Raw genomic sequence first — 26522 nt, forward strand, 5'->3', positions numbered from 1 at the left:
GTTCTTACTTAAACCAGAAAAGAAGATACAGGTCAGTCAGTCAGTACTGGTGCCAACAATTTAGAGCTGGCTACACTAACACACAAAAATCCCAGGTACATTTAGAAAACTTCTTCTGCGAGACAGCTGGGAGATGAATTGCACATCCACAATGAGATGAAAATATCTACTTGGTATGTTTCTTCTAATTTCCAGAGCTAGAAAAATTGTAATGACTTTAAAAGCAAAATCAAATGTAAAGTCTACATGGAGGCAGAAATGCAAGGATGCTGATGGTTACAAGTTTCATTTACTTCCATATAACCCCAAGGATATGTAAATTCTAATTTTCAAAAGACAACGGGTACAGGCAAAAAACACCCAAGAGAGAAAAAAGTAGAAATAAATAACCTTTGAATGTGAACAATTTAAGTAAAATTTTATTTAATATTTTGCAATTCATTTAATGTAGATTTTAGTAAGTTACTATTTGGGATACACACAGCAAATATATAGCCTTTTTAAGGACTGTTCCATAGTGAAGGCATTGACCCATATAGCAACACATCTGACAGCATCAGGGAAGAGGGCACAATCCCCCTTTTCATGGAAGTTATTTACAGAGGATGTTTTTCAGAAGATTGAAGTTAGGCATATACGTTTCTATCTCCCAAATCTGTTGATGCCCATTTACTATACGCAATCCAGTCAGAAAAGTTTAAGAGTCATAATCATAGAAGAACTTGAGAAAGCCGAGGCACAGTTTTAGCAGGGAGCCTCTAGGAAGAGGGTTTACAATATATGTTGTGCTCTCCTTAAGTAATAAATACATAGGTTGTTGTTCATGCCTAAGTCCAGATTTACTTACTCAAACTTTTTTTTTTTTTTTTTAAATAAAGCACAGTGGGTGGGTTATATATTTTAGGACAAAAAAAAAAAGCAAAAAAATCTCACCTTTAAGTCCTGCTCGCTTTGTACTATCAATACACAGGAGAATTTCAATTACACTTTGTGCGTTCGTAGACAGTTTTTCTTCTCCTTCAGGCCAAGGAATATCTGTAAACCAAATTACATAAATGTAAACTCAACCACTAGAGAGTGAAGTCATATCCTTTGAAAAGCAAAATACTTACCCCTGTTTAGAATATTCTGGAATACTAGCGTTGGCGTTTCATCATTAAACGGAGGGATTCCCGTCAAAAATTCAAACAAGCAAACTCCAAGTGCCCACCAGTCCACGGCAGGACCTACAATTGGTGCACAAAACAAAAGGTGTGAGGAGGATGCTTTGCAGTTGTAAATCAAAAATTATTAAAAGTAGGGTTGATAGACAAAGGTGTATCCATAGCCAAGTGTTACATAGGCACACAAAAAAGCACTATGAAAATGTAAATGCCACGGGAACAGGATTGCTAACATTTTACATTCTAATTGGTGCATTTTCAAATACAAAAAATTCCACAGCCTGTCAGAATGCAGCATTCACAAGTTTAGTGTATTTTTAATTGAGGTTAACAGGTAGGTAGCAAATACAACAGAGGTATAATGATTTTAGCCCCATACTTGTGACAATGGCAGTGCGGTGTTTTTTTTAAGTGTAGTAATAATTCTACAGGTTCCAGTTTCTAACTTTTTAACCTCTGGCTTTGGAAAGCAGTCCCTAAGAGTTTTGGATGGATACATTTCTGTGGTTTCTCTATATCAGAGGTAAAGGTTGTAGAGACAGTGGCTTCTCTATCCCAGGTCTTAACCATGTGGAGCTCATTACTTTGTGGTCAGATTTCCTATTGTAGTGCGGGTGACTGCTGAAAATATACAAGCACTGGTACTTCTCCTAGCTGCATTACCTACAGTGATGAGAGATAAATGTGTTACTAATTATTGGCTTTTGTCGGTTGAATCACGGATTATGAACTATTCCTAGAAGCAATGGATAAAAGATAGCCTGGGTACTGCTGGATGTTATAACACTAGAGATTATTTGCTGTGGCTGTGCCGGCGACCTCAGCTCCTTTGATATTTCCAGTCTCAAACGTTCTATGAACTGGCTGAAGAAACTGAAGGGAGGAGAAAGGGGTAATACAAACACTGTGAAGGTAATGTAGTAAACATCAGAACTATCGTTACAAAATGTGAGCAACATTATTCGAATTGACAGTTTGTAGCAGATTAATTTTTTAGAAATTTTTACCCAATCAATGCCTTAAATGCTGCAATGACCAACATCATCCGACGTCTCTCCATTGGTGCCAAAAAAAGAAATTTCACACTTCAGAGGCCTCTACCTTGTCCGTAAAGGTTTACAGAGCCATTTGAGCTCCCGGTGAGCATCAGGCGCTTCTCAACCCTGCACAAGTTCAGGAAGGGCCTCAAGACCTGGCTCTTCGACTGATCCGGAGCCCCCCCCCCCCCCCCCCCCTAACCCCAGCGCCTTGAGACCCTCACGGGTGAGTAGCGCTCTATATAAACCCCTGATTGATTGATTGATTGAATACCTGTCCAAGCTGTTTGTTTTCCATCTTCCAGAATATCAGTTTAACAGAACTTACTCAACGAGTTATCGGACTAGAGGCAAGAAACATGGATCCTCTCTGTGACGTCCTTTATAACAGCAAAAACTCCAGAACAGCTTCCTCAGTTTCAGAAGGACTGTTAATCTAATCTCTTCATCCTGGCCAAGGTCTAGTCTTCAATACATTCCGATTGCGTCTGAATGGACGATTATTCCTTCACCCCCGACACCCACTTCCAGCTACTGTTGTACCATTCTTGGCCAGTGATCAAGACTCTATATCTTGTTCACTCGAGGTATTAACAATGTCATTCAGTGGATCGAGAGACAGGCTCTTATTAGCAGATTTTCCTCTTGAGTCGACTGAAAAACGGTTGTTTCCCTCCTGTTGTATCCTGTTCTCTAAACTGAACATGCATGTTTTATAAAAATGAAATAGATTAAAGTAACTGTCACACATAGCTTAAGCGACCTCTTTCATAAAGATTATAACAACTTCAATCTTTTATGCCCCTAATTCTGTGGAATTGTTTTCTAGATTTTTGAAATTCTATCACACAAATAGACGCAAAATGGATGTAGATGCTTTAAAGAATTCAGTGGTTAATTAAAAAATAAAATATACATATTAAGCAGAATTACTCGAAATATTATTCATTGCCAAGTCATGATTTTATGGTGCATGAAAGCAAATGTGAGCCGTCTTATTAATACTACTTTTTCCTACCCTAGTAAAATACTCTGCGGAAAACAACCCTGTAGAAACTGTGTCTTTCTTTGCTTTCAGTCAAATCCTACTATCTGTCTTCTGAAATACCATATTGGGCTGACCACATGTTCATTCCTTGAAGCGTGTGGAAGCACCATTCTCAAACAAGAAACTGCAGTGATGAAGAGTGTACTGCATATTTACTTTTCAAATATCTTATTGTGCGGCATAAATACATTCAAGACATCAACCTCAACGGAAGCAACTGAAACCTGAATTTGCACCTAAAATGAAAAAAAGTTTTTTTCTGATAAAGAATGACTCATTCTTTATGTACAGTATGAACTATATTAAACCAGTTGGGTTTTACTTTTTCGTCTTTTGAAACAAGAATACAGCCATTGACAGGGGAAAGAGACCAGTTAACCTTTTACCGCTAGCTAAAATTAGGGCATTTTCTATAAATTCATAATTATCGTCCTAATCTATGGTACATAAATGTCTAACAAGCAAAATAAAACTTACACTTACAACACCAGATGCAGTCTGTCGTTTGATTCCAGTGTTCTACTCTAGCTATAAGACAGAGTACTTATGAATAACTACAGTGCTACCATTCTACAAGCAAAGTAAAAGTAAGGGACTCTTGAATGTGATTTTGCTGGATTAGGAGCTGTTGATATTTAAAGATATCCCTGTAAGCAAGCTGGAGTAAATGAGCATTGATGTATTGAGGTGAAAACAGTTGGTTTGAACAAATTTGAGGGTAGGTATTTTTTTGTCATTTACAACAGAACATATTTTTAAGTTGGGCTAAAATAGTTAACAAGAGAAGTCCCTACCTAAATCCAGCATTCCCTTAAGATGTCCAAGTTTTTTTTTTAAATCTTTCATTTAAATATATAGAAGCAGATTATTTTAGGTTTTTAAATTTAATACATGTGTGTTCCAATGGGTAGCCAGATCCTCGGAATGAGCTGCGGTTTGGACATTTTTGTTTTTTAGTTTTTCTCCACTTACTCGTACCAGTAGTTGCACCTACCTGAATGAATGTGAGCAGTCATCAAAACAATTTGTATTGAGAGTTAAATATAAGGAATGATGAAACACTATGTGGAAAGGAGTGTTTTCAGGAACTCATTTATTCCTGGGCCTTTTAGCATCAAAGATTAGAAACATTTTAATGTATATATATATTCAGCCTTCTGTACAGGAAGGTGAACGATTCTAAAGCAGTCTCCTTCAGCGGCATGTCTCCTAGGGTAAGCACTTTCTCTGAGGTAGGTGAACGTTCTGGTTCTTTATTAGAACTCTGATGTCCACAGGCTGCTGGTATTGTAAGGAGGTGTATTGATATTGAAACTAATAAGACTGGTCTCTGGAGACAGCTAAGAATCTCCTGGGTTGTTACAGGTAGGAGCCTACGAAACAAGACTTTGGTAAGACAAATAATGCATGCTTTTCAGTCAAAGGAAAAAAAAGACTACACTAGTCAAAATAAATGATGTGCACATAAAAAATACAACACAAGGTATGTGAACCAAATAAATAGAAATTTCTCGGGAAAACAAAATATAAAAATAGGTAATGTATGTAGCCATCTGTTATTCTAAACTTCTTATGATTCCCTTTGGACGGTGATGTTGTCCTGGATACGAGTCAAGTGACATATTTAAACATTACTCACTAAGCCATGTATTCACTAAGATACACTTAATCAGTCAGTTATACAATCAATTTTTCAAAAACAAATCATTCATTTAGACACTTATATACCCATTTATTCTTCCATCGACCTAGAGATATACATATATAAAACCTATGTAATTTTCAGAAAAACACTCATTCACTGGATGATGTCATCAGTGTTGTCATTTGAGATGTCATTTGAGATGTCATGAGTGATGTCACTGACCATGTCATGAGTGATGTAATATGTGACGTCATCAGCAGTGCATTGCGGGCGCGCGAGTTATAGTTAGCTGAACTAACTATAACAGGGGAATTTCAATGGTTTTGTACGAGTGAAAAGTCCAGCTAACTATAACGCCCCTGAAACCTATGTTTTTTTCAGTGAATTTCTAAGGTTTTTTAAATGCTAATTCCAACTATAACGTGCCCGAAACCTATGTTTTTTTTCAGAGAATTTCAAAGGTTTTTTAAATGCTAATTTCGAACTATGCCTACAGAGATAGGACATGTGAAGAAAGAAGAAAAAACGCACAGTAAAGAAAAAAAAGAAATGCAGAAAGAAGCAACAGAAGTCCTCAAAGACGAAGAAAAGTGCATGAAGAAGGATAATGTGCAGAAAAAACAAACAGAAGAGCAGAAAGAAGCCTTGCTGCAAAATCATCCTGTACCCTCAACTTTTTCAGACAGATACTGGTGGTAACTGAGTCTGACTAACCAGTCCTAGAGCCAGTGCTATGTTAAAAGACACTCAGAATACAGTGAAAACACCTACATACACTAGGGAACACTATGCGTTGGGTTCCCCCTGTGATTAGCATGACCTCCTCTGTAAGCCCCTAGTATATAATAGGGCAGAGGATTAAAACTACCTCTTAAAACGCGCCACAGGGCGTGTTTGCACACGTCACCTTAGGCCCCGTCCCCTCCCTTCACCACTGTGTAAACGCGCCCTGTGGCCGTTCTAAGTTGAGAGATTAAGTCCCCTTGAATCCTAAGGGTCCCTAGGGTCAAACTAGCCCACTAGGTACCTCCAGTAAGTGCCACAGAGCTGCGTTGCATAGAGGTGTAAAAAGGGGCGTGGACTCAGAACACCTGTCTGCAACGCAGCTCCCTGACGCATACTGGGGATACCTGTTGGGCTAGTTGGCCCTCAGGGACCCTCAGTATTGAAGGGGAATCAATTCCCCAACTTACAACTGGCCAGGGGGCGCGTTTGCAGAGTGCTGCAAGGAGGGGGCGTAGCCTCCGGCACGATGCCGGTGTTTTATTTATTTTACTTTGTTAAGAAGGAGGGCTGTGTGGCCCCCCTTCTTTTTCTAATTTATAGGCCCTGGGGACCCCATCCCCCAGGGCCTGCACCCTAATTTTGTTTGTTGAAAAATTTTTATTTGGAAGGGGGAGGCGTGGCCCCCCCTCCCAATGCCTTAATCGGCCCCGGGGACCCCAACCCCCGTGTCATAGCCTTTTTTTTTTTTTTTTAATTCTTTAGGAGTGGGGCTACGTTGCCCCCCACCTCAGGCCACTTATGGTCCCGGGGACCCCATCCCCCGGGGCCGGCCTTTGTTTTTTATTATTTTAAAAATATATATATTTATAGAAACACCTAGGACATGCTGGACAAACCGTATGTACCTATCACCATGACAATTTGCGCGATATTCATTAAAAGGCGACTATGCATACAATGAATCCACGTGGAATGTATTTACACCGCTAGTGAAGCTCTGACGTGTCTGACGCCCTTCCGTGCCTAATCCCGGCGCCCCCGTTGGTGGGTACTCTCCAAGTACACACCCTTGTCGTTTATTTATACAAACATGGGTAGCTATTGACGGGCACATTTAATACACACCCACACCAAGCCATTCAAAGGGGATTCGACCAAAATTCGACCAAACTATGCAAGAAGCCACCCTCACGGTTAATAAAACACACATCCACCGCCGGATGTGTAGTACTTTTTTTTTTTACTCTCTGGAAAGGAGACGATCCTCACTTGAGAGTCACAGCGTGCTCCTGGCTGAGCCCAATGCTGTGTTACACCCACCAGTGCCCGCCGAGTGCCACACACCTCTGTGTTGTATTCCACCAGCTAGTGTGTATGCTATGACACTCTCTAGCCCATGTGTACTGTAACACCACCCCGTGAATATGTCATGCCACACTTGCCTTTGCACTGGTTATATTGCCCCATCTAACATGCCTTCTTTGATGCCTATGTATAACGCACAGCGCTATGCCATACATATTACAATCTGGGATCCATATCTTTGTCACAGTGCATATGCAACGTTACACTCCCCAGCACATATTTTATATTACAACTTTAGAGACTAGTTAGGTTACACAACACTGCCCTGTGCATATTACACTCCAAGGCGCATATCGCATAGCACGCGCTCGTGCCTGTGCTATCTCGCGCTCTCCAATGAATCTGTCATTGCGCACAATGTATTGCACATTATATTTCACGCCCCGGTTCATCTTATATCACACTTTTTGGTGCATAGTTTATACCATATACTATATCTAGTTTTCACTTTCAATCGTGATCTCAGGACTATGTTCTATATAACACTGCGTCCACCTACCCTTTTTAAGGGCATTACATTTTGCGATGGGGGGTGGAGGGTCAGGGGGTGTTTCTGCCAAGTGAGGCCGGAGTCACAGTCACAAACGTCCTCTTCTTCCTGAATAAAAGTGAGATTATGCTGCATACTTGTTCATATTTTAAGTAGTTCGCACAGACACACATTTTAAAAACAATAAAGTTCCTAATACCCACCTTCTCTGAACAGTTAGCTTGCTGCCCCATCCACCTCCTCCCTATCCTCTGTTGTCTGAATCCATGGACTAGCCTCCTCCCTCCTGCCATGCATGGTCTGATGTGCTGCCACTGCCCTCCATTTAGCATGATGTACCAGTCCACTCTCCTGCCCTCCATTGCCCAATTCTATGGCCCATCATTGACCTCCTGCTTAGCCTCTGTGCTTAGCTTGCTGCCCCTATTCTCCTTCCCCCTGCCCTCCGATGTCTTTGTGCATGCCCCTGCTCCATCCTTTGTGCCCACCATGTCCCATGGACCTGCCACTCCTATCTACTCTGAGTGTTCTGTTGAGCTGCCACTCCCCTCCCACCTGCCTAGCATTGTCAGATGACTGTAACCTGTCCCTGCCACCTCCAACCTGCCTGTCCACATGACATGCCCCGATCCCCTTCCTCCTGTTCTCCATGGTCCATTTTACTGCCACACCCTTCTGCCCTCCCTGGTCTGTTGCGCTGCAACTGCTCCTCCTGCCTGCCCCGCGCGGTCTGTTGTGAGGCCCCTTCCCCTGAACCTTTCTTGTCTGTGCCCAGGTCCTGACCCTCCCTTCTATCCTCCATGGTCCTTTGTGCATGCCCCTGCACCCTCCTTCTTGCCTATCATAGCCATTGTGCTACCACTAACCCTCCCGCTTGCCATGCATGGTCTTCTGTGCTGCCATGGCCCCTCCCACCTTCCCTGTGTGGTCAGCTAGTTGCCCCTGACCCTCTCCCACCTTCCCTCCATGGTCTGTGTGTATGCCATCATAGTCTCACTGTTGCTCTCCATGGTGTGTCTTGTTTCTAGTGCTCATCCTGCCTGACCTCCATGGTCATCGTGCTGCTCCTGCCCTGCCCCCTTGCCCCCAGCTCTCTGTTTCCATGTGCAGACCCCTATTCCCTCCCTCCTGGCTTGTCTGTTCCATTGTAATGCCCCTGATCCGTCCCTCCTGCCCTTTATGGACTGTTATGCTGCAGCTTTCTCTCCTGTCTGTCCATTATGGTCAGCTAGCTACCATTGCCTCTTTCCCCTCTGTTCTCTGTTGTCCATGTGCATGGTCCTGTCCCCTTCCTATTGCTTTCTATGGATTGTTGTGCTGCACTCCCGTCCCGCTGTGAGGTGTATTGTGCTGCTGCAAACCCTGATGCCTGCCCTGTAGGGTCAGTTTGGTGCACCTCTCCATGTCCCTCCTGTCCTCTGTTATCCGAGTCCATGTCCCTACCCCAATTCCTCCTGCCTACCATGACACAATGTACCATACTTGCGAACATTTTGAACTTGATAAGAGGGAGATTTTGAAAAAAAAACTGGGGTATTGATTTTCCCCTTTGAGTTACATTGAAATATAGGAGATTGTAGACAAGAGACAGATCAAATAAAGCCCATTTGAGCTTAAAAACATTGGACGTTTCCTGGCTGAAACGGGTCTGTTGGCATGTATGGTTGTACTACCACTGCCTCTTCCTTCTGCCCACAATGGTCTAGTATATATTGCCACAGCCTCTCTTGCCAGTCCTGTATTGTTGGTTTGTTGCCCCTGCCCCCCTTTCCACTGCCCTCCATAGTCTGTTGTGCTGCCAATGCCCTTCCTGCCTGCCCAGTGTGGTCAAATTGTTGCCTCTGCACTCTCCTACCGGTCTTCAATTTTCAGAGTCCGTGCCCCTGGCCTCTGAGTCTAAACAATATCCCAATGAACAACTAGATTGCTAACATTCTATATTTATTACAAAAGTGTGGAACGCCTGTAATCAAAACTGTAATACCTAGAGCATTTCCTTTAGAAATTACATATATGAGAGGGTCTAATTTGCATCAAAATTATGGTTAGTGCTCTAAAAAACTAAAATGAGGACATATTTTCTGAGTTTTCAAATAGCGACAAAGAACTTTTAAATTATTTGTAATCTTTATGTTTTTTATCCAGTTGGCCACTTGATTAAATGTTGCACTTAGGGGAGAGGATGTGGTGTTACTTCCAGAGCTGCAGACTTTGCAAATGGGGAACCAGGTTGGAGTTTCTGCTTCAGCTCAACATTCTGTGTTTCTGGTCAAATCACTTAGTCTCCCCATGTCTACAACCAAAATGAATTTGATCTTGTGTGATGTAACCAATGCTCATGTAAAGCATTCCAATACCTGACAAGTCTGCACTATATAAAACTGCAAATACACAAAAAATAAGTGTTTTGCACACTTCTGTCATTGGGCTACATGTGGGCTACATCTGGGTGATATTTGTGCTGCATTTGGGCTCTTTTGTCTCTGGTGGCCATCTTGGGAGATTTATTTGTTATGAAGTTTCCTAATTTCCTCATTTACTGCAGTCTCCTCAGTAGGAAATGCTTTCAGTTTTTTACTTTGATTCCATCAAGAAGGTATTCAGATATTCACACATTTGCCATAAATTCTGAATTTTAGCACTCTAGTTGCTCATTAGATCACTGTAGTAAAGCTACTGCTCACCACGGAAGTCTGCTGCTGGTATTCAAAGTGCATTTTTCAGTCTGCATGTCAGAATTCTTTTATGAAATAGAAGAGGATTTGAGAAGTCAAAATGTGCCCTAATTTTTCTTTCTGCAGCACTAATCATAATTTCTATGGCAAAATGAACCCCCTCATTTTGTTCCTTTGTAAATTAAATGTTTTAAAAGTGTTACCACTTTATTCCAATCAAGATGGCTTCGGGTGTGCCATACTTTTGTCAAAAGTAAGCTCTTAGCGCTCTAGTTGTTCGTTAGAACACTCTGGGACATTCTGTCATTGGGCTATACTTGGGCTACATCTGGGTGATATTTGGGCTACATTTGGGCTCTTTTGTCTCTGGTGGCCATCTTGAGAGATTTGTCATGAAGTTTCCTAATTTCCTCATTTACTGCAGTCTCCTCAGTAGGAAATACTTTGTTTTTTTACTTTGGTTCAATCAAGAAGGCATTCAGATGTGTCACACATTTGCCATAAATTCTGAATTTTAGCACTCTAGTTGCTCATTAGATCACTGTAGTAAAGCTACTGCTCACCAGGGAAATCTGCTGCTGGTATTCAAAGTGCATGTTTCAGTCTGCATGTCAGAATTGTTTTATGAAATAGAAGAGGATTTGAGAAGTCAAAATGTGCCCTAATTTTTCTTTCTGCAGCACTAATCATAATTGTTATGGCAAAATGAACCCCCTCATTTTGTTCCTTTGTAAATTAAATGTTTTAAAAGTGTTACCACTTTATTCCAATCAAGATGGCTTCAGGTGTGCCATACTTTTGTCATAAGTAGGACTGTTAGCGCTCTAGTTGTTCTTTCGAACACTCTGGGAAGCTGCAGTAGAACACAAAGGAATCAACTAACAGTCTCTGCCCTTGTTGGATGTACATGTTTTACTGAGAATGTCAGACTTCATTCTCACATGACTCTGAAAGATAATGTGAATTTACAGAAAATATGCTCTCAGTTTAGCTTGTAGATCACCTTCCAAACCTCTGTGGAAAAAGCATGAGAAAATAGTTCTCTCAACTATGATTCATGATATCACTGCAGAAGGCTTTTTCACATGGTGAAATCACCTTAGAACATACCACAATTCCTAAAATGAGTATGGTACCATCAACAAATGATTTATAGTGTAACTAAAGTCTTAAAACCTTCTATTAACTGCAATACTTTTTAATGAGGTGCTATCATGTATATTGGTCCCAAGATGGCTGCCAACACTTCTTGGATGAAGTACTGACAGCCAATCAGATCTCACGATGAGATGTGTGGTTAGGCTCCGCCCAGATATATCTATCTTTTTAACTCTAATTTTCTCAGGAGCTACTGAACGGATTTACACCATTTAAGCAAAAGGCACGAGTCTGAACTGAGGACTACCTCTTTGCCAAATTTGGTGTAATTCCGTTCAGCAGTTCGGGCTGTAGCTGCGTCAACAAGTCCTATGGGAAAATGCATGGGGAAAACGCGTTTTGGGACCCCCCTTTTTTCTCGGGCCCCCGTTTGACGAATCGCCGTGAAATTTTCAGGATAGGAGCGGACCGGAGCTGGACAAAAGTTTGGAAGATTTCGCGAAGATTCGTCAATCGACGCCAACGTTATTCCAAATAGAATGTTGCGGATTTCCTATGGAAAATATGTCCTAACTATAACTACCTACTGGCAACTGCCAGTAGGATATATATATATATATATATATATATATATATAGTGCATTAAAAAGAATGTACAAGGTAGTAATCGCTGCTGCAGTTCAGACATTTGATGTCACCGCTTTTGTAACTTGACAATTACTGCTACCTTTTTAATCCATCGAGCACTTCAAGAAGCTCCTCCCCTTTTATCCAGAGTGCTCTTTATTTGTAATCTTTCTCTCTTCAGAAAAGGTATTTAATTAATCACAGAGCATGTCTAAATCTTCAAATAAGGTGTAGTGTGTAAGCCTAACTGAAGATGGATTCTCTCCTTAGATTGCATCAATATGTACTAGCAAATGGAGATTTTGATTGGTGGCGGGAGGAAGGGGAAATGAAGGACTGGCCCCTATGTTGGCCTGGTATGGAGAAATTCCTTGGTAAATTTATTTTACTAAAATAATGATTCCGAGCTAGCACCATAGACTAGTATCTCTTTTCTAGAGGAAATGGCCTCTCGTCAGAGCTGTGCAAAGTTTATTGGGATTCCTAAGAGATTTTTATTTTCCAACTGATGACTTGAATGAGCAAGCCATGCCCAGAAATAGCAGCACACATCTAAAGGTGATTTCCTGAGTTGGTGCTTTGATCAATCAGTAGCACACATAAGGAAATGTATGGATAACCAGGCGACAGAGGCGTGTGAGGAATTCCACTTTTAAGACCGGAAATGTTAAAGTGTAAAATGAATAGGATACAGAATTTCTGTAATCTCCAGCATTCGAATGATGCATCTGTAATGCAAAAAAAAAAAAAAGGAAGGGGAAATTAAACCACGGGTGTAGAATTAGGAAGACGAAGGTGCAGCACTCTGATACCAACAATTAGTGGTTGGAGAAGGCTGAAATGGGAGGGTAGGAAAGGAGACTGTTTAGGCTAGTATTGTAACTTCTCTAGAGTAAATAAAATACAGTAGCCCATGCATTTTACAACATGCTCCAGAGTAGATGCCTCTTTTGAGTGAGGACCCAAGCTCCGATATCAGTTTATTCACTTTTTATAGTTTATTTTCTTTAGCATTTACGCTGATGCTCCATCAGAGAGTGAGGGTGCTCATCGCTTCAGACTGAGGAGGTTAATTGAACTTCTGATTGAAAATTGATATTGGCCTTGGTTGGTATAGTAGCTCGAGGATATCACATCCTTCCAGCCTAGGAATTCTTGATTTTAACAACTTTTATGCACAGAGCGAAGTGTGTTCAAGTGCCTACATATAAAATGTGCTTGACCACAAACAGAGTTGATAAAAGGGCAATCTGAGTACAAGCAGTCGCAGAGCTAAGATTAGAGCCCTTGCATATAAAACATTTTATTGAAATCTTAAGAAAATTGAAGGTAACATTTCTTGAATGTGTAGGAGATGGTTTTTGAACAAAAGTCAGTAGGATGGAGAGAAGCCTACAGCAATGCAGTGGTCTTACGAGCCCCAACTTTCATTAGACTTGAGGGTACAGTTAGGCTGGGAATATAAATAATATGCTTAATGGCACTGCTAATTACTACGTTTTTTAGATTTTTTTTTAAACAACATTTTAATGTTTTTTCATAACACATTCCAACATGTGGGGGATAGTACTTGCATTTTGTTTGGTACAGTTACTGAGCAGTTTTGTTTCTTTAACTTCCAAGTTCAATTACATTATGTAAATCTGTACTTCATATCCATTGTTACTACATAATAACGATTTTCATTTCCCATCTTCCTATATTTCTCCATGCTACCCCCCTCCTAGTAATTTCTTTGTGCTGCTTTGTCCCTTAAGCCCTATAATTTCAGTATAGCATTGAAACGATTACTATTCTCCATTTCATGTGTGCTTTTGTGTTCGTGCCCGCCAACTTGATGACAGTCTGGACTCTAAGGTTGCTCCTCTGGTACGATCACCCCTTGCATGCTACACTATATGTATGCAACTATCAGGGAAATCAGTGTCTGGTGATTTTACACTTTCTAATATTGTATCCCACGCTTTTGCTCTTTCGAGGGTGCAATGCCCCTGTCTATCTTCCAGGTGCAAAGTGGCATCCTCGTATCCTGCCCATATTAACAGTGTGTCACTTCATTTGGTTACTCGTGGACCATTTGTGGCTTTCCACTTCATCACGATCTCGCGCTTTGCGAGGATCATGGTCAGGTCCACAAAGTTGGTTGTTACGTTTTTTTTTCGTGGGCATGGAATCCTCCTAGGAGACATTCCACAGGGAACCGTTCTATCAGTGACCTCATTGATACAGGCCACCACTTGCTTCCAATAACCTCTTAGGGCTGGGCATTTCCACACCAAGTGGATCATTTCTACTCCCTGCTCAAAACATCTTGAACATGATACGTCCTGTGCAGCATAAATCCTCTCAATTTTCCGAAGGGGTTAGGTATGCCCTATGCAGGAAATAAAAATTTATGAATTTAAATTGTGCGTTTCGGGAGACCTTGGGTCTGACAGCTAGTATCTTGGACCAATCTGCATCAATGATTGGGCGAGCTATCTTTCTCCCACTTCTGCACCACCAATGGCCTATGACCTATTGATATCTTCCCGTATTGCTTGGAATAAGAAGGCTACAGCCCTTCTCCTACCAGTCGCCGTGCAGAGTACTCTACTGCACTGTTGAGTAGGTGGCTCTATCAGTCCAGTCTGCCAAAGACCCCATAAGGTCTCTGTCACGGTCTGGTTTAACAAGAACTGTCCCGGGGGTAGGTCATATGTGCCTGCTAGTTCTTTATAGGACTCCTGAAAAAAGGTCACCCATGCTAGTCACACCCCGTCCCACCCAGTCCACTATCCCTCCAAGTGCACATGCTTCAACAGCGCAGCTAGCCACTGTAATAGCACCCCTGGTTTGTAAGGTTGGGGAGGCTGGGTCTCATCACCTTTAATTCTCTTGGGTTCCCCAGCACTGGAGGACAGAATTTGCTAAAATACATGAAGCTCTAGTGCCTGGCCCCCATCAGCTTGGTATGGGAAGCAGGTGGCAAAATAACCAATGATTGAACCACTGCTGCTGGGCATCTATATAATGGGAATCTATGTCTGGCACCACCAATCCCCCATCAGAAGAGGGGCGATGCAGTTTAGCTAAAGCCACTCTGCACCAAACTTTTGTAGAGTAATAAAGGAAGCGGGCAGTGCCACCATTTTCATGACAGCCTCTCTCCCTGTCACCAACAAAGGGAGGACTCCCCAGACGTTTACGATGGCCCGTAGAGATCTGATCGCCGCATTAATGTTACCATCAAGTACATCACTCACCTCATGATATATCTTGACCTCCAGGTATTTCATGCATGAGCCCTCCAAGGTCAGCCCGCCCAGGTCAGGAGGAACTAGCAATGTTTTAGCAAGAGGGAATATTGATGATTTTTGCCAATAGATATAGATCCCCAAATTGGTTCGGCACCGCCCTAGTAGTGATGTTGCCCCTGGCAAGTTCCCCCCGATATTATGGAGAAATAGGAGCATATCATTTACATATAGCGCAATCTTATGCGAGATCCCATGGTGCTTTATGCCCCGGTAATCATCTCCTTCTCTAGCCACCTAGCGACTCCACCGCAATGGCAAACCATAATGAGGCGAAGGGACAGCCTTGCCTGGTACCCCTCTCCACTTCATTGGGGCAGGATATTACATCCCCCATGCGGACCCACGCTGTTGAATTGGTATATAAAAGTCTTGTCCATGGAGTATAGCCTCCACCCAGGCCCATGCGATCTAGTACACCATAGAGGTAGTCTCAGCAGAGGTTATCAAATGCTTTTGCTAGGTCAACAGAAATAACTGATGCGTTATCCTCTCCCAGTTCAGATGTCATCATTATGGACAAACGTCGGCGAAAAAGCTTTGTTTCGCATTGGTATAAACCCATTCTGGTCTCTGTGAATGAGAGTGGGAATGTGGAGGAGAAGGCGTGTTGCTAGTTGACAACTTAGTATTTTATAACCCATGTTCAATGTTAATAATAGACGATAAGAGCACACATCTGAATAGGGTCTGTTTGGTTTCGGCAGCGGGATCACCAGCGCCTCCCTAGTTGTGGATGGAAGGCTACCAGCTTCTCGGGCACGCTCATATAGCTCCACTAGTTTAAGGGCCAGTTCTTCCACGCAAGTCGCATAAATCTCTACCGGGAATCTGTCAGTTCCTGGTACTCAGGCCCGTGCCATGGACTTCATTGCTGCTCGGACCTTTTGCAGTGTCCTTGGGACCCTTAAGTCCTCCACTATCTCTATCTTTAGTCGCAACTGTTCTATGAGACCCAGAAATCCCGCCAAGGAGCCAGGTAATGGTGCCAGGTGGAAGAGAGTGTGGTGGGGGAGAGCGTATTATAATTTTTTTGTGTATGGTATTAAAACCCTTTACAATCTAAATCAGCAGATGAATTTCATAAAATGATTTTTTTTTAAAGAAAAGTTCACACATGTTACAACAATATAATATCACAATGGCCAGCAATGTATGAATAGCAGCTTATTATTCTTCGGTTTTTACATGAATAACATGACGGACCAAATTCGACAGGTGAGATTGCATAAAATGTTCAATCAGTTAGGTAAGTTGTCCACTGTCGTTTTACTGCTGCCTATGATTTACTGTAAGTACAGGGAGTCTTTTAGTGGCTACTTGTGAAATTGGTCACAGCTGCAAATGTTCTGTGGCCAACGTACAATGCCTAATGTCTGGGTGCTAAAAACACAATTTAAAAAGAACTTACCACGATTATGTACATCTTAATTAAAAACATTTAAAAACTTCTATAACATACCATAATTAGATAACTTTTTAAAAGTGCTTCTGCAGCAAATGTTGACATGCTTAAATTAATTAGGTGCAGATCGGTACTATTGCTCCAGGAGCATAAAGTGCTGTAATGATCAATCTGCCTTAAATACCAGAAAATTCTGAAAAAGGTCTTATAAAATTCTCTTCAATACAACGAATCACAAACCGTCTGCCACGCCAGACCGGGACTCACAGAAACTCTTGATCTTTCCACCTCCTTGGCTGCTAGGGTCAGAAAATTCACAGCCTTACATGCTGACTGGCCCTGGGACCCTCCTAATCGCTTAATCGCGGCCGGCCGACATGATCTTATTTGCAACAGTCTTAAAGACGGATGCAGTAGTTTCTTCCCAAGTGATAGTAAAGCCGGGCAGATGCACAACAAGAGGAGCAATGTTTCACTACTATGTCCACAGAGTCGACACCACGTGGTGGACCAGGACAGTTTCCATACCAGGGTTAGGTCTTTTAACTAAAAGACTCCCAGCCTCATTAGCAACAAGTCGTGCTTCTTTGACTGTGTGCGACAGGTATGGCTGGGTTCTCAGAACTTTATATGCAGGCAAAATAGCCCACGCGTGGCTTTTGTTCGCCAAGGCTGCCTTGTCTGTTTAAAGTGATTGAAGCTTAGCTGCTTTGTTAGTCGCCCGTTTGAACACAGGACATTTTGTTACGGTGTGCCAAGCCTCTTCTAATTTTAGGTCTGTTATTGTCTGTTGTGATAGAATGAACACAGATTTCTTGGTGCTAGCCTGTTTTTCTATTTCAAGCCAACACTGGTGGCCCAAAGAGGTTACGTCTGCTGTCCTCCTTCTCCAGTAATATTTTATTAGGGCTCCCTGTCTGACCGGGACCGGACTATGTAGCCCGAACTCAAGCCCGATGCGGGCTTGTGAAATATTGTGGAATCCTGAATAATGTTTTTTTAAGAGGCTTGATTGTAGTGTGTTCAAGCTTACAGGGTCTTTGCTTTAGAGTAATTCTGAGCCATACGCTATGGAGGGGGGATGAATTTTGCTCCTACGACCTGCAAAAGATAGTTAGTAGAGCAGTCTTAGGTTTTGTTGCAAGGTTTTAAAAGCGAACATCAATTTGTTTGCCTTTGCTTGCCTAGACAGTGCATGCTGTTTGTAATTCTGATGGTGGTCTAAATGCACTCCAAGTTATTTTTAAGTTGTGACCTTTTCCAGGACGTTACTCTTTGCCCTCCAGAGGAAACTGGCTTGTCTGTTCGTGCTCGAAAAAATAGACATTTGTTTTGTTGTAATTAAGGTCCAAAAGCACTTTTGTGGTGTAATACAGTAGTTTAACAATCGACCACTGCAGGCCTATGACTTATGCTATAATATGTTAAAAGTATTTATTAAATACACGTACACCAAGCGGTTTCATGGCGCTAAGAACAAAGGGGACGCTGCATTGATGGGACAATTACATTACTGATAATCTTGGGGAAAAAGTCAGGTCTTAAGCTTTTTCCTTAACTAAGCATAGGGGGTCGGCGACCTCACTTCCATGGGAAGCGAGTTCCAAAATTGCGGAGCCAGGATCGCAAGTCTGAGCCCTACATGCTATTTGCGTATGAATGGTAGAGTGGTCAATAGGTTTAGATGGGAAGAATGCAGTTCTCGGGAAGGGATAGAACTCTGAATCTTTGAAGAAATAAAAGATGGGCCATTCCCGGCAAGGGCTTTAAAGATGGTACCTCCCAGCTTAAAGGCGCAGCGTTTGGCCACTGGAAGCCAATGTAGACTCTTCATCAAAGGTTTAATATGATGCCGGCTGAGCTGACGTGCGATTAACTTGGCCGCGTGGTTTTGCACCAACTGCAAACGGTGTAATTGATATGCTGAAATACCAACATATAATGAGTTGGCGTAATCATTACGCAAGATTACCAAGGCTAGGACGACCAAAGTCAAAGCCTCAGTGGTCAAGAATCTACTGATCTTCCGGATTCTTCGCAGGTGGAAAAAGCAGGCGGAGACCAAAGAGCCAATCTGGGCTTTCAAGGACAGATCGCTACTAATCACAATCCCCAAGCTCTTAACAGAGCCTGCTGGAAGTGGGGAGCTACCCAGAAATGGAGACCAAATATAAGAGTTCAACGGGTTAGCTGGTCCACCTGTCAAAATGAGCTCAGTTTTATCAGGATTCAATTTCAGTTGATTGTCATTCATCCAATCACTGATAAAGCTCAAGGTAGACTGGAAACTGGACACTGAAGCAATGGAAGAATTGATATCAAACACCAGCTGCAGATTGTCAGAATAGTTAAAAGTTTCAACCATTCTTTCACGTAGTGACCAGATCAAAGGTAATGGGTACAAATTAAAAAGAAGGGGTCGACAGGGAAGACCCCTGAGGTACCCCACAGGTCAGTTTAATTTTTTTGGATGAGAAATTGGCAAGGCGGACTGCTTGAAATCGGTTGCTGAGGAAGGAGGAAATCCACTTCAGCGCCAGACCCTGGATCCCGGCATTGCTGACACGGTCGATCAGGAGACCGTGTCAAAAGCAGCGGATAAATCTAGGAGTACCAAGGCCTGGGGGAGGCTCTTGTCAGCACCCCTTCTGAGCTCATCCACAATTGCGAGGATAACTGACTCTGTTGAGTGTGCAGGTCTAAATCCTGCCTGATGAGGATCAAGAAAGTGGGAGTGTACAATGAAGGAACTAAGACAATTTGCTACATGAGCTTCCAAAAATTCTCCTAGGTAAGGCAGCAGCGAAATGGGGCGGTAATTACTAAGAACCAGGGGATCATAGTTGGGCTTCTTCAGAATTGGAACAATTTCAGCACTTTTGAAGGTGTTGGGGACAATACCAATTTAAGGGAATGGTTAAGAAGTGCGAACATAGGGTCCGGATAGGTAAGAAAAGCTTCACGTAAAATGTGAGGAGTGCAGCAATCGGTGGGAGCATCAGAGCCAACTTTTTGAAGTAGAACAAAGATGTTTTCCTTTGAGATGGGGGGGATTTGATCAAGTAATGTGAGTTTTGACAGAAGATTGGAGATAGAAGGGATACTGGACTTAATTGTGGCAATTAGCTCAATGAAGTAGGAATTGAGAAAGTCGCATAAGGATTGCGAGGGGACAGGTTTTGCCATGACTATCCGGTTTGGCGAGTTCGTCAACTATGGAGAAAATATCCTTGGACTTGTTCGCCGAGTTTACAATTTTTGAGGAAAAATATTCAGCCTTCGTCTCAAGGATAGCATTTTTATATTCTTTAAGCAGTATTACTGTAGGCCTTTTTGTCCAAGGAGTAAACACGTCTCCAGCTACGTTCAGCTTGCTTTAAAGTTAGTTTCTTTAATTTTAAATCGTTAGAAAACCATCTTTGAGCGTCATGGGGAACGCATTATATTAATTTTCTTAAGGGGGGCAATGCCATCACTGGCAGATTCCAGCCACGTCTTGAGGTTTTTTGCCTGAATGTGGAGAGACTCCTGTGCAATAGGAGCTGTGTCAGTTAATAAGGAACAAAATCCACCAATGTTAGCACGGTTCCAGTTTCTGGCCAAATGATACCTTGTCAGTAAATTTTTAGTGAAGGAAATACTGGAGAACGTAAATGTAATAAAATGATGGTCCGACCATGTACATGGAGAAATAAAAAACTTAGAAATTTCCAGATTAGATGTCCAATCTTGGTCTAAAACGTGCCCCATTATGTGAGTGGCTGCGTTCACATGATGAGTGCAATTCATTCCAGAAAGGAGATCAGCAAATTCTATAGGGTCAGCGCTTTCCTGTGCATCATTAGGCCAATAATTAAAATCTCCAATTATAAGAATTCTGGCGTGGTTGATAGCTAAGTGGGAGATCATATCGCCTAGCAATTGAGGGAATGTGGGCATGTGATGAGGGGGGTCTATAAAATAAAGCGCAGATAAAAGAGGACTGCGGAGATTCAAATTTCAGTATTAGGCTGTAGACTGAGGGAATACCTGGGATCCCTAATAAAGTGAACTGGAGTTTAAGATGGATAAGGTCTGCGATCCCTCCTCCGGCTTTACCAGAGGACTGTTTAGCCTGAAGAATATAGTAGTTGTCAGGCACTGCTGCCAAGAATTCGGGGACAGACTCAGCAGTAAGCCACGTTTCAGAAAGGAGGAGGATGTCCGGTTTATCAGAGTCGATGAGCTGAAAAATTTCGAGCGGATGTTTTACCATTGAACGAGCGTTCAAATAGCAGATTGTAATTCCCTTCACCTCCGGTTACTCGAGGATAGCTGTAGCTGGTAGGACCTTAACATTGACGGGAGACTCACGACTGCTACATGAATGGGAGATTTCTGGATGAGTGTCCCTATGTGTCAGAAACTCTACCTCGTCAAGTTTGGCCCGGGTCTCATTTTCAATAGACCAATTCCTCTGCAACCGCTTCAAATCTGATGCGGAGTAATTAAGAAAAAGGGCATGGTGAGAGGCCCCTGGCCCCGGTCGGCCGAGCGCAGATAGGCTTGCCTTTGGCGCGGGTGCGACCGCTGCACGTCGAGGAAGGAATGCTGTTTAAGTAGGCTTCAAGCACTAGAGCGCTAACCGCCCTGCTCTGCCCCCAACAGCTCCCAGAAACCGGGAACCAGGATTCTAAGATGCCGGCACCCTCCACAACAAGCGGGGCATTCCAGTGGTGGACCGTGGAGCGGCATTAACACAGCAGATTAATGAAAATGCAGAGTGCAGGTAAGAATTTCAGCAATACACATTTTTAAAAAAAGTTAATCAAGTTAAAAGCAGTAGGCTAAAATCAATGCTTAGGCTATAGGTGTCACCAAGGCAATCAATTTCAGCAACTGACTCGTGTCAATAAGCAGGACAATATCAGCGTACTGCAAGCTTCTTATTGGTTCGTTGCACAACCTGGGGAGGGCTGGGGGTACTCCCTGTACTTGACATAGATGGTTCTCTAGGTTGGCTGAATACATGTTGAACAGGCAGAGAGCGAAGACGCATCCCTGCTTTAATCCATTATTACTGGAGATTGTATTGGTTATGTTTCGGCTGTCTCCTAGCTTTATTTGTATCCATGTATTTGAGTAGAGATTGATAATTGCTTCAACAGTTTCGCTGGCACTCCCCATCGTGCCATCTTTCTCCATAGCATGGTTCTTGGGACCTTGTAGAAGGCTGCTCTGAGGTTGATAAAACAAGCACAGAGTTTACTGGTTTTGATTATGGCTTGGCCAAAAGAGTGACAATTGATAGGTTGGTTAAGATGCTCATTCCTGCTCTAAAGCCGGTTTGTGTTTTGGGAACTAGGTTTGTACTGGTCAACCAGTCCTCTAATTCAGACAGCAGATTTGAGGCATATATCTTAGCCTCCACATCTATTAAGGCAATTAGTCTGTAGTTAGGGTTTGAACGCTCCTCAGATTTATAGACTGGCTGAAATATACTGGCTAATCAAGATTCCAGGATAATGCAGGTTTCCAAAGCATATGTAAACTAGGGGGTTAGATGTGTTGACCAGAAACTGGGGTCCTTTCTAAATAACACACTTGGGAGGCCGTTTGGCTTTGGTGCCACCTTGGACATGAGTTTCTTAAAGGTGCGCACAACCTGTTTTTGATCAGTTTGTAATTGGTCAACAATGGGCGTTTTCAGAGTTGTTCGGGCCCTGCAAGGATCGCGTCTCTTAATGGAGAACTGGCCTGAACTGCTTGGTGTTGGAGGTAGTGTGGTTTGCCCGAACAGCTTCCATGGAGTCAGGGTTGTAATACACAACCTGCGTTAGATCAATCTGTAATTGGTCAGCCTTACATGTTTTCAGAGTTGATTGGGCCCATCAAGGCTCTGTATACCTTGATGGGGAACTGGCCTTAGCTGCTTGGTAATAAACAGGGGTCATACGATTTATCCAAATTGCTTCCGTGATATCAGAATTGTAATGCTGGTTGCTGCCGCTGGTCAAGTTGTTTATTTCAGCACAAAAGTGTTTGGAATTTCTTATCAGGCTTGCATGTAGCAGTTTCGCCCAGATTCCCTCATTATACTAGTCTTTAACCACCCAGATTGCTTTTTTGTAGGCTTTTTTCATTCTAGCGATGTTAGAGGTTTAACCTTTCAGCCCTGTTATGTCCTATTGATTTTCTGGTTGGGTGCTTGATCGAAAATTGTGAGATTAGTGTATCAACAAATGCCACCAAGACCTGCGCAGGAGTCGACCTATCTTCACAGCCTGGCAGGTGTGGAGAAAGGTGGGTGGTACTGACCTCCATTATTGCCTCTATCATCTTTCTCTTCCATTTAAGGCGAATTAGATTTAATGGCGGTATGACAGAGGAGACCCTGAATTTCTGGAGTCCTGGAGGGGATAAAATCCAGGTCTCCAGGGTTGGGCAAAGTGATCGCTGTCCAACCTTCCTTTTATAATGAAATTGGAGATGCTCTTAAACAAGTCCGGCTCTACCAGAGTAAAGTCTATAGTTGAAAAGGCCCCGTCAGTCACTCTTGTAAATGCTGCCGGGTGGTCCAATGGGCTACGTCCAATAAGTGTGAAAAAGCCCAAGTCCTCAAGCGCAGAGATGCATTTTTTATCATGCCTGGTTTGGTTGTCCAGCGTTTCCTGGGTTTGGCCTGGTAGTTTTCATTCAGAGCCCTGTAGAAAGTTCATATTGAAGTCCCCTGACAATATTATGCTTGCTTGTGGATATGTGGACTTCAGGGTTTTGATTGCCATATCAAGGAGTGAATTTTTTCTGTGTTGTGCTTGAGAGCTAGGTAGAGATATATATATATATATACACCGTTACCACTGTTGCCACCGATGGAGGTAGATAGAAGGGCTTTCCTTGAGACAGATTGCCCTCCACGCTCCACCAAGACAGATCCGCTGCAGCTGCTCCGGAGATCCTAACAGACTCCCTGAGATCTCCTTTGTGCTGATAACACCGTCTGTGGAGGCACCACTGGAGGGCCCTCATGTGCCAGCGTGCATGGTTGACCAACAGAATGCAGGAAGCAAACAGACCGAGCAGGCGAAGGACCTTCAGGACTGGAACGACCGCTCCATTGTAAAACAAGGGAATCATTTCCTGTATGTCGAGAATCCTTTGTGGAGGTGGGAATGCCCGACACACAGTAGTGTCCAGTACCGCCGCTATGAACAGGTTGCGCTGAGAGGGCACCAGGTGAGATTTGGGTAAGTTTTTCGAAAAACCCAATTTGTACAACAGCTGAGTTGTAACCTGCAGATGATGAAGCACCTTCTCTGGCGACTCCGCTTTGATCAGCCAGTCGTCCAGATAGAGGAAAACTGAAATCCCCGACCTTCTGAGATGGGCTGCCACCACTGCCATCACCTTCGTGAAGACTCGAGGTGCAGTAGTAAGACCAAACGGAAGGACCGCAAGCGGATAATGCTGCGACCCTACCGTAAACCGGAGATACTTCCTGTGCGACTTCAGGATGGGGATGTGGAAATACGCATCCTGCAAAATCGATCGACAACATCCAGTCCTCCTGATGCAGCACTTGAAGAACCTGCGCAAGGGTGAGCATCTTGAACTTCTCTTGCTTCAGAAAAAGATTCAAGATCCTGAGGTCCAATATTGGACGCAATCTGCCGTCCTTTTTCAGAAACAAGAAATACCGGGAGTAGCATCCCTGTCCCCTCTCCTGCTCTGGAACTACCTCTATCGCACCTTTTTTTAGTAACGTCAGGACTTCCTCCTGCAGGAGAAGACGGTGGTCCTCTGAGCAAGCCCCTTGACAAGGAGGGCAATTTGGAGGAAATTCCCGAAAGGGAAGGGCGTACCCATTTTCTACAAGATTTAGAACCCAAAGGTCTGTAGTAACTGATTCCCAATCTTCTAGAAAATGGGTAAGCCGAACCCCCACAGGACCAGCATGATCCAGAATGGTGGATCTAGGGCTGCTTTGCAGTGGTGGGAGGGGCTGAGGAGGAGGAGGAGAGCTGACGACCTCAAGTGCAACCTCTAACTCTGCCTCTGTAGCTCTTATACAGATTGTTTTGCTGCTGTTGCTGCTGCTGCTGGGGCTGTCTGTAAGAACGAAAGGTTGACCTTTCGAAGCCCCTGTACCTCTTGAACGAACCCCTTGGCTGAGATTGAAGGCCCAAAGATTTAGCCGTGGCCTTACTCTCTTTAAATCTTTCAAGCGCAGCATCCGCTTTCTTGCCAAAAAGTCCGGAGCCATCAAAAGGCGAGTCCAAGAGTGTTGACTGGACATCAGGGGAAAATTCTGAAGATTTAAGCCACGCGGCTTAAATGGCAACAGAAGATCCCATGACTCTTGCAACTGAGTCAGCTGTATCCAAGCCTCTTTGGATCACCCGACGTGCCGCCACTTGGGTACCCGAAAGGACCTCATTGAAACTTATCCTATCCTCCTCTGACAGCTTTGGGGCTAGTTGCTTTGCTGAGTCCATAAGAGCATGGATATATCGGCCCAAAAGACAGGTGGCATTCGTCGATTTAAGGGCCATGCTGGCAGAAGAGAAGACCTTCTTGGCCGACAGATCCAATTTCTTCGCTTCCCCGTCACTCGGGACTTGGGGAAAAGAACCTGATGACTTTCTGGAACAGGCAGCCTGAACCACCAGACTCTCCAGAGATGGGTGAGATTTTAAAAAGTCTGGGTCCCTCGGAGCTGCCCTATACCTCCTGGCAATAACTTTAGAAACTGCCGGAGCAGAATAGGGCTTACGCCACACCTCCATCACTGGCTCTATAATGGCGTCATTAAAAGGAGTAAAGGCTCCGAAACAGTAGAAGGAGAGTGCAGAACTTCTGTTAGGATGTTAGGCTTGAACTCTGCAGAAGGCAACTGCAGATCTAAAAGTTCAGCCGCCTTCTTTATAACAGCATGGTATGGTGCCACATCCTTTGAAGGACTAACAGAAGGAGGAGTAACCTCCCATTCAGGTGATAAGTCCAGGCCACTAGCCTCCTTCAACTCAAACACATCCGCCGATTCTATAAGCTCACCTTCCTCCATCAGGTATCTCTGTTCTTCCAGAACCCTTTGGGTCTCCCTCCCAGACCTGATCCTCACAACCGGAGTCGGCGGCGCCGTGACCGAATCAGACGGAGTCGGCGTCGAGCGTGGATCCAATGGAACAGCCGGCGTCGAACGAAGTTGAGTTGGCGCCGGTGAAGAAGGGAGCGGCATCGATGTACTCGGCGCCGGTAGATGCCAAGACGGCGTCGCCGGAAAAAATGGCATGAAGGGAGCCTGAGGATAAGCTTGGGGAACTCCCAAACTGAAGGCCATAGGACCCGAAGGTGCACCAGAAGGGTACATGGCTCTGGAGAAAACTCTGTACATCGCATTAAGATAATGCATAGGGTCCTGACCTGGTCCTGGAAACGCAGGATATTGTTCAGGCATCACCGGACTCGGTCCGGCCGACGGTGGAATCAGCGGAGCCGAAGGCTCACCCGGAGCAGGAGGTTCCTCACACTGAACCGGAGACGAAGCCGGTGTCGGGGATGGAGCCGGGGCCGGAGAATGCTCCGGTGAAGCCACAGGTGACGATAGGCCAATAGGAGAATCAGGAACAGGCGAAGGAGATACAAAGTCCTTACGGCGTCGGGAGGGCGATGTCGATCTTGGAGCCGCATCCCTATCCGAGTGATGTCGAGATGAGTGCCTCTTCTTTTTCTTGTGCTTCTTAGACTTAGAAGCATGCCCCGAAGTCGACTTTGACGCCGACCTCGATCTCCTCCGGCCTCTTTTTTCCTTCTTCATCCTTGCGATGAACAATTTTGCTTCCCTCTCCTTAAGAGCCTTGGAGCTCATCTTGCGACAGCAAGAACATCCTTCCACATCATGTCCGAAGACAGGCACCACACGCAGTCTTCATGCCGATCCGTTATCGACATGTGTTTCCCACATTCTC

At 43.7% G+C, this 26522-nt stretch overlaps 1 protein-coding gene across 2 annotated transcripts in view; it reads right to left on the reverse strand.

The window, feature by feature from the left end:
* Positions 1 to 26522, reverse strand: part of MASTL (microtubule associated serine/threonine kinase like) — a 260527-nt gene that overhangs the window by 23530 nt on the left and 210475 nt on the right. For both annotated transcript variants that reach the window (XM_085631754.1, XM_085631753.1), the window contains 2 exons: positions 1113 to 1226; positions 934 to 1035 (listed from right to left, as the gene is read on the reverse strand). In XM_085631754.1, coding sequence (XP_085487880.1) covers positions 934 to 1035; positions 1113 to 1226 — 216 coding nt within the window. The remainder of the gene's footprint in view (positions 1 to 933; positions 1036 to 1112; positions 1227 to 26522) is intronic.

Source organism: Triturus cristatus, chromosome 10, assembly GCF_964204655.1.
Source record: "Triturus cristatus chromosome 10, aTriCri1.1, whole genome shotgun sequence".
NCBI lineage: Eukaryota > Metazoa > Chordata > Amphibia > Caudata > Salamandridae > Triturus > Triturus cristatus.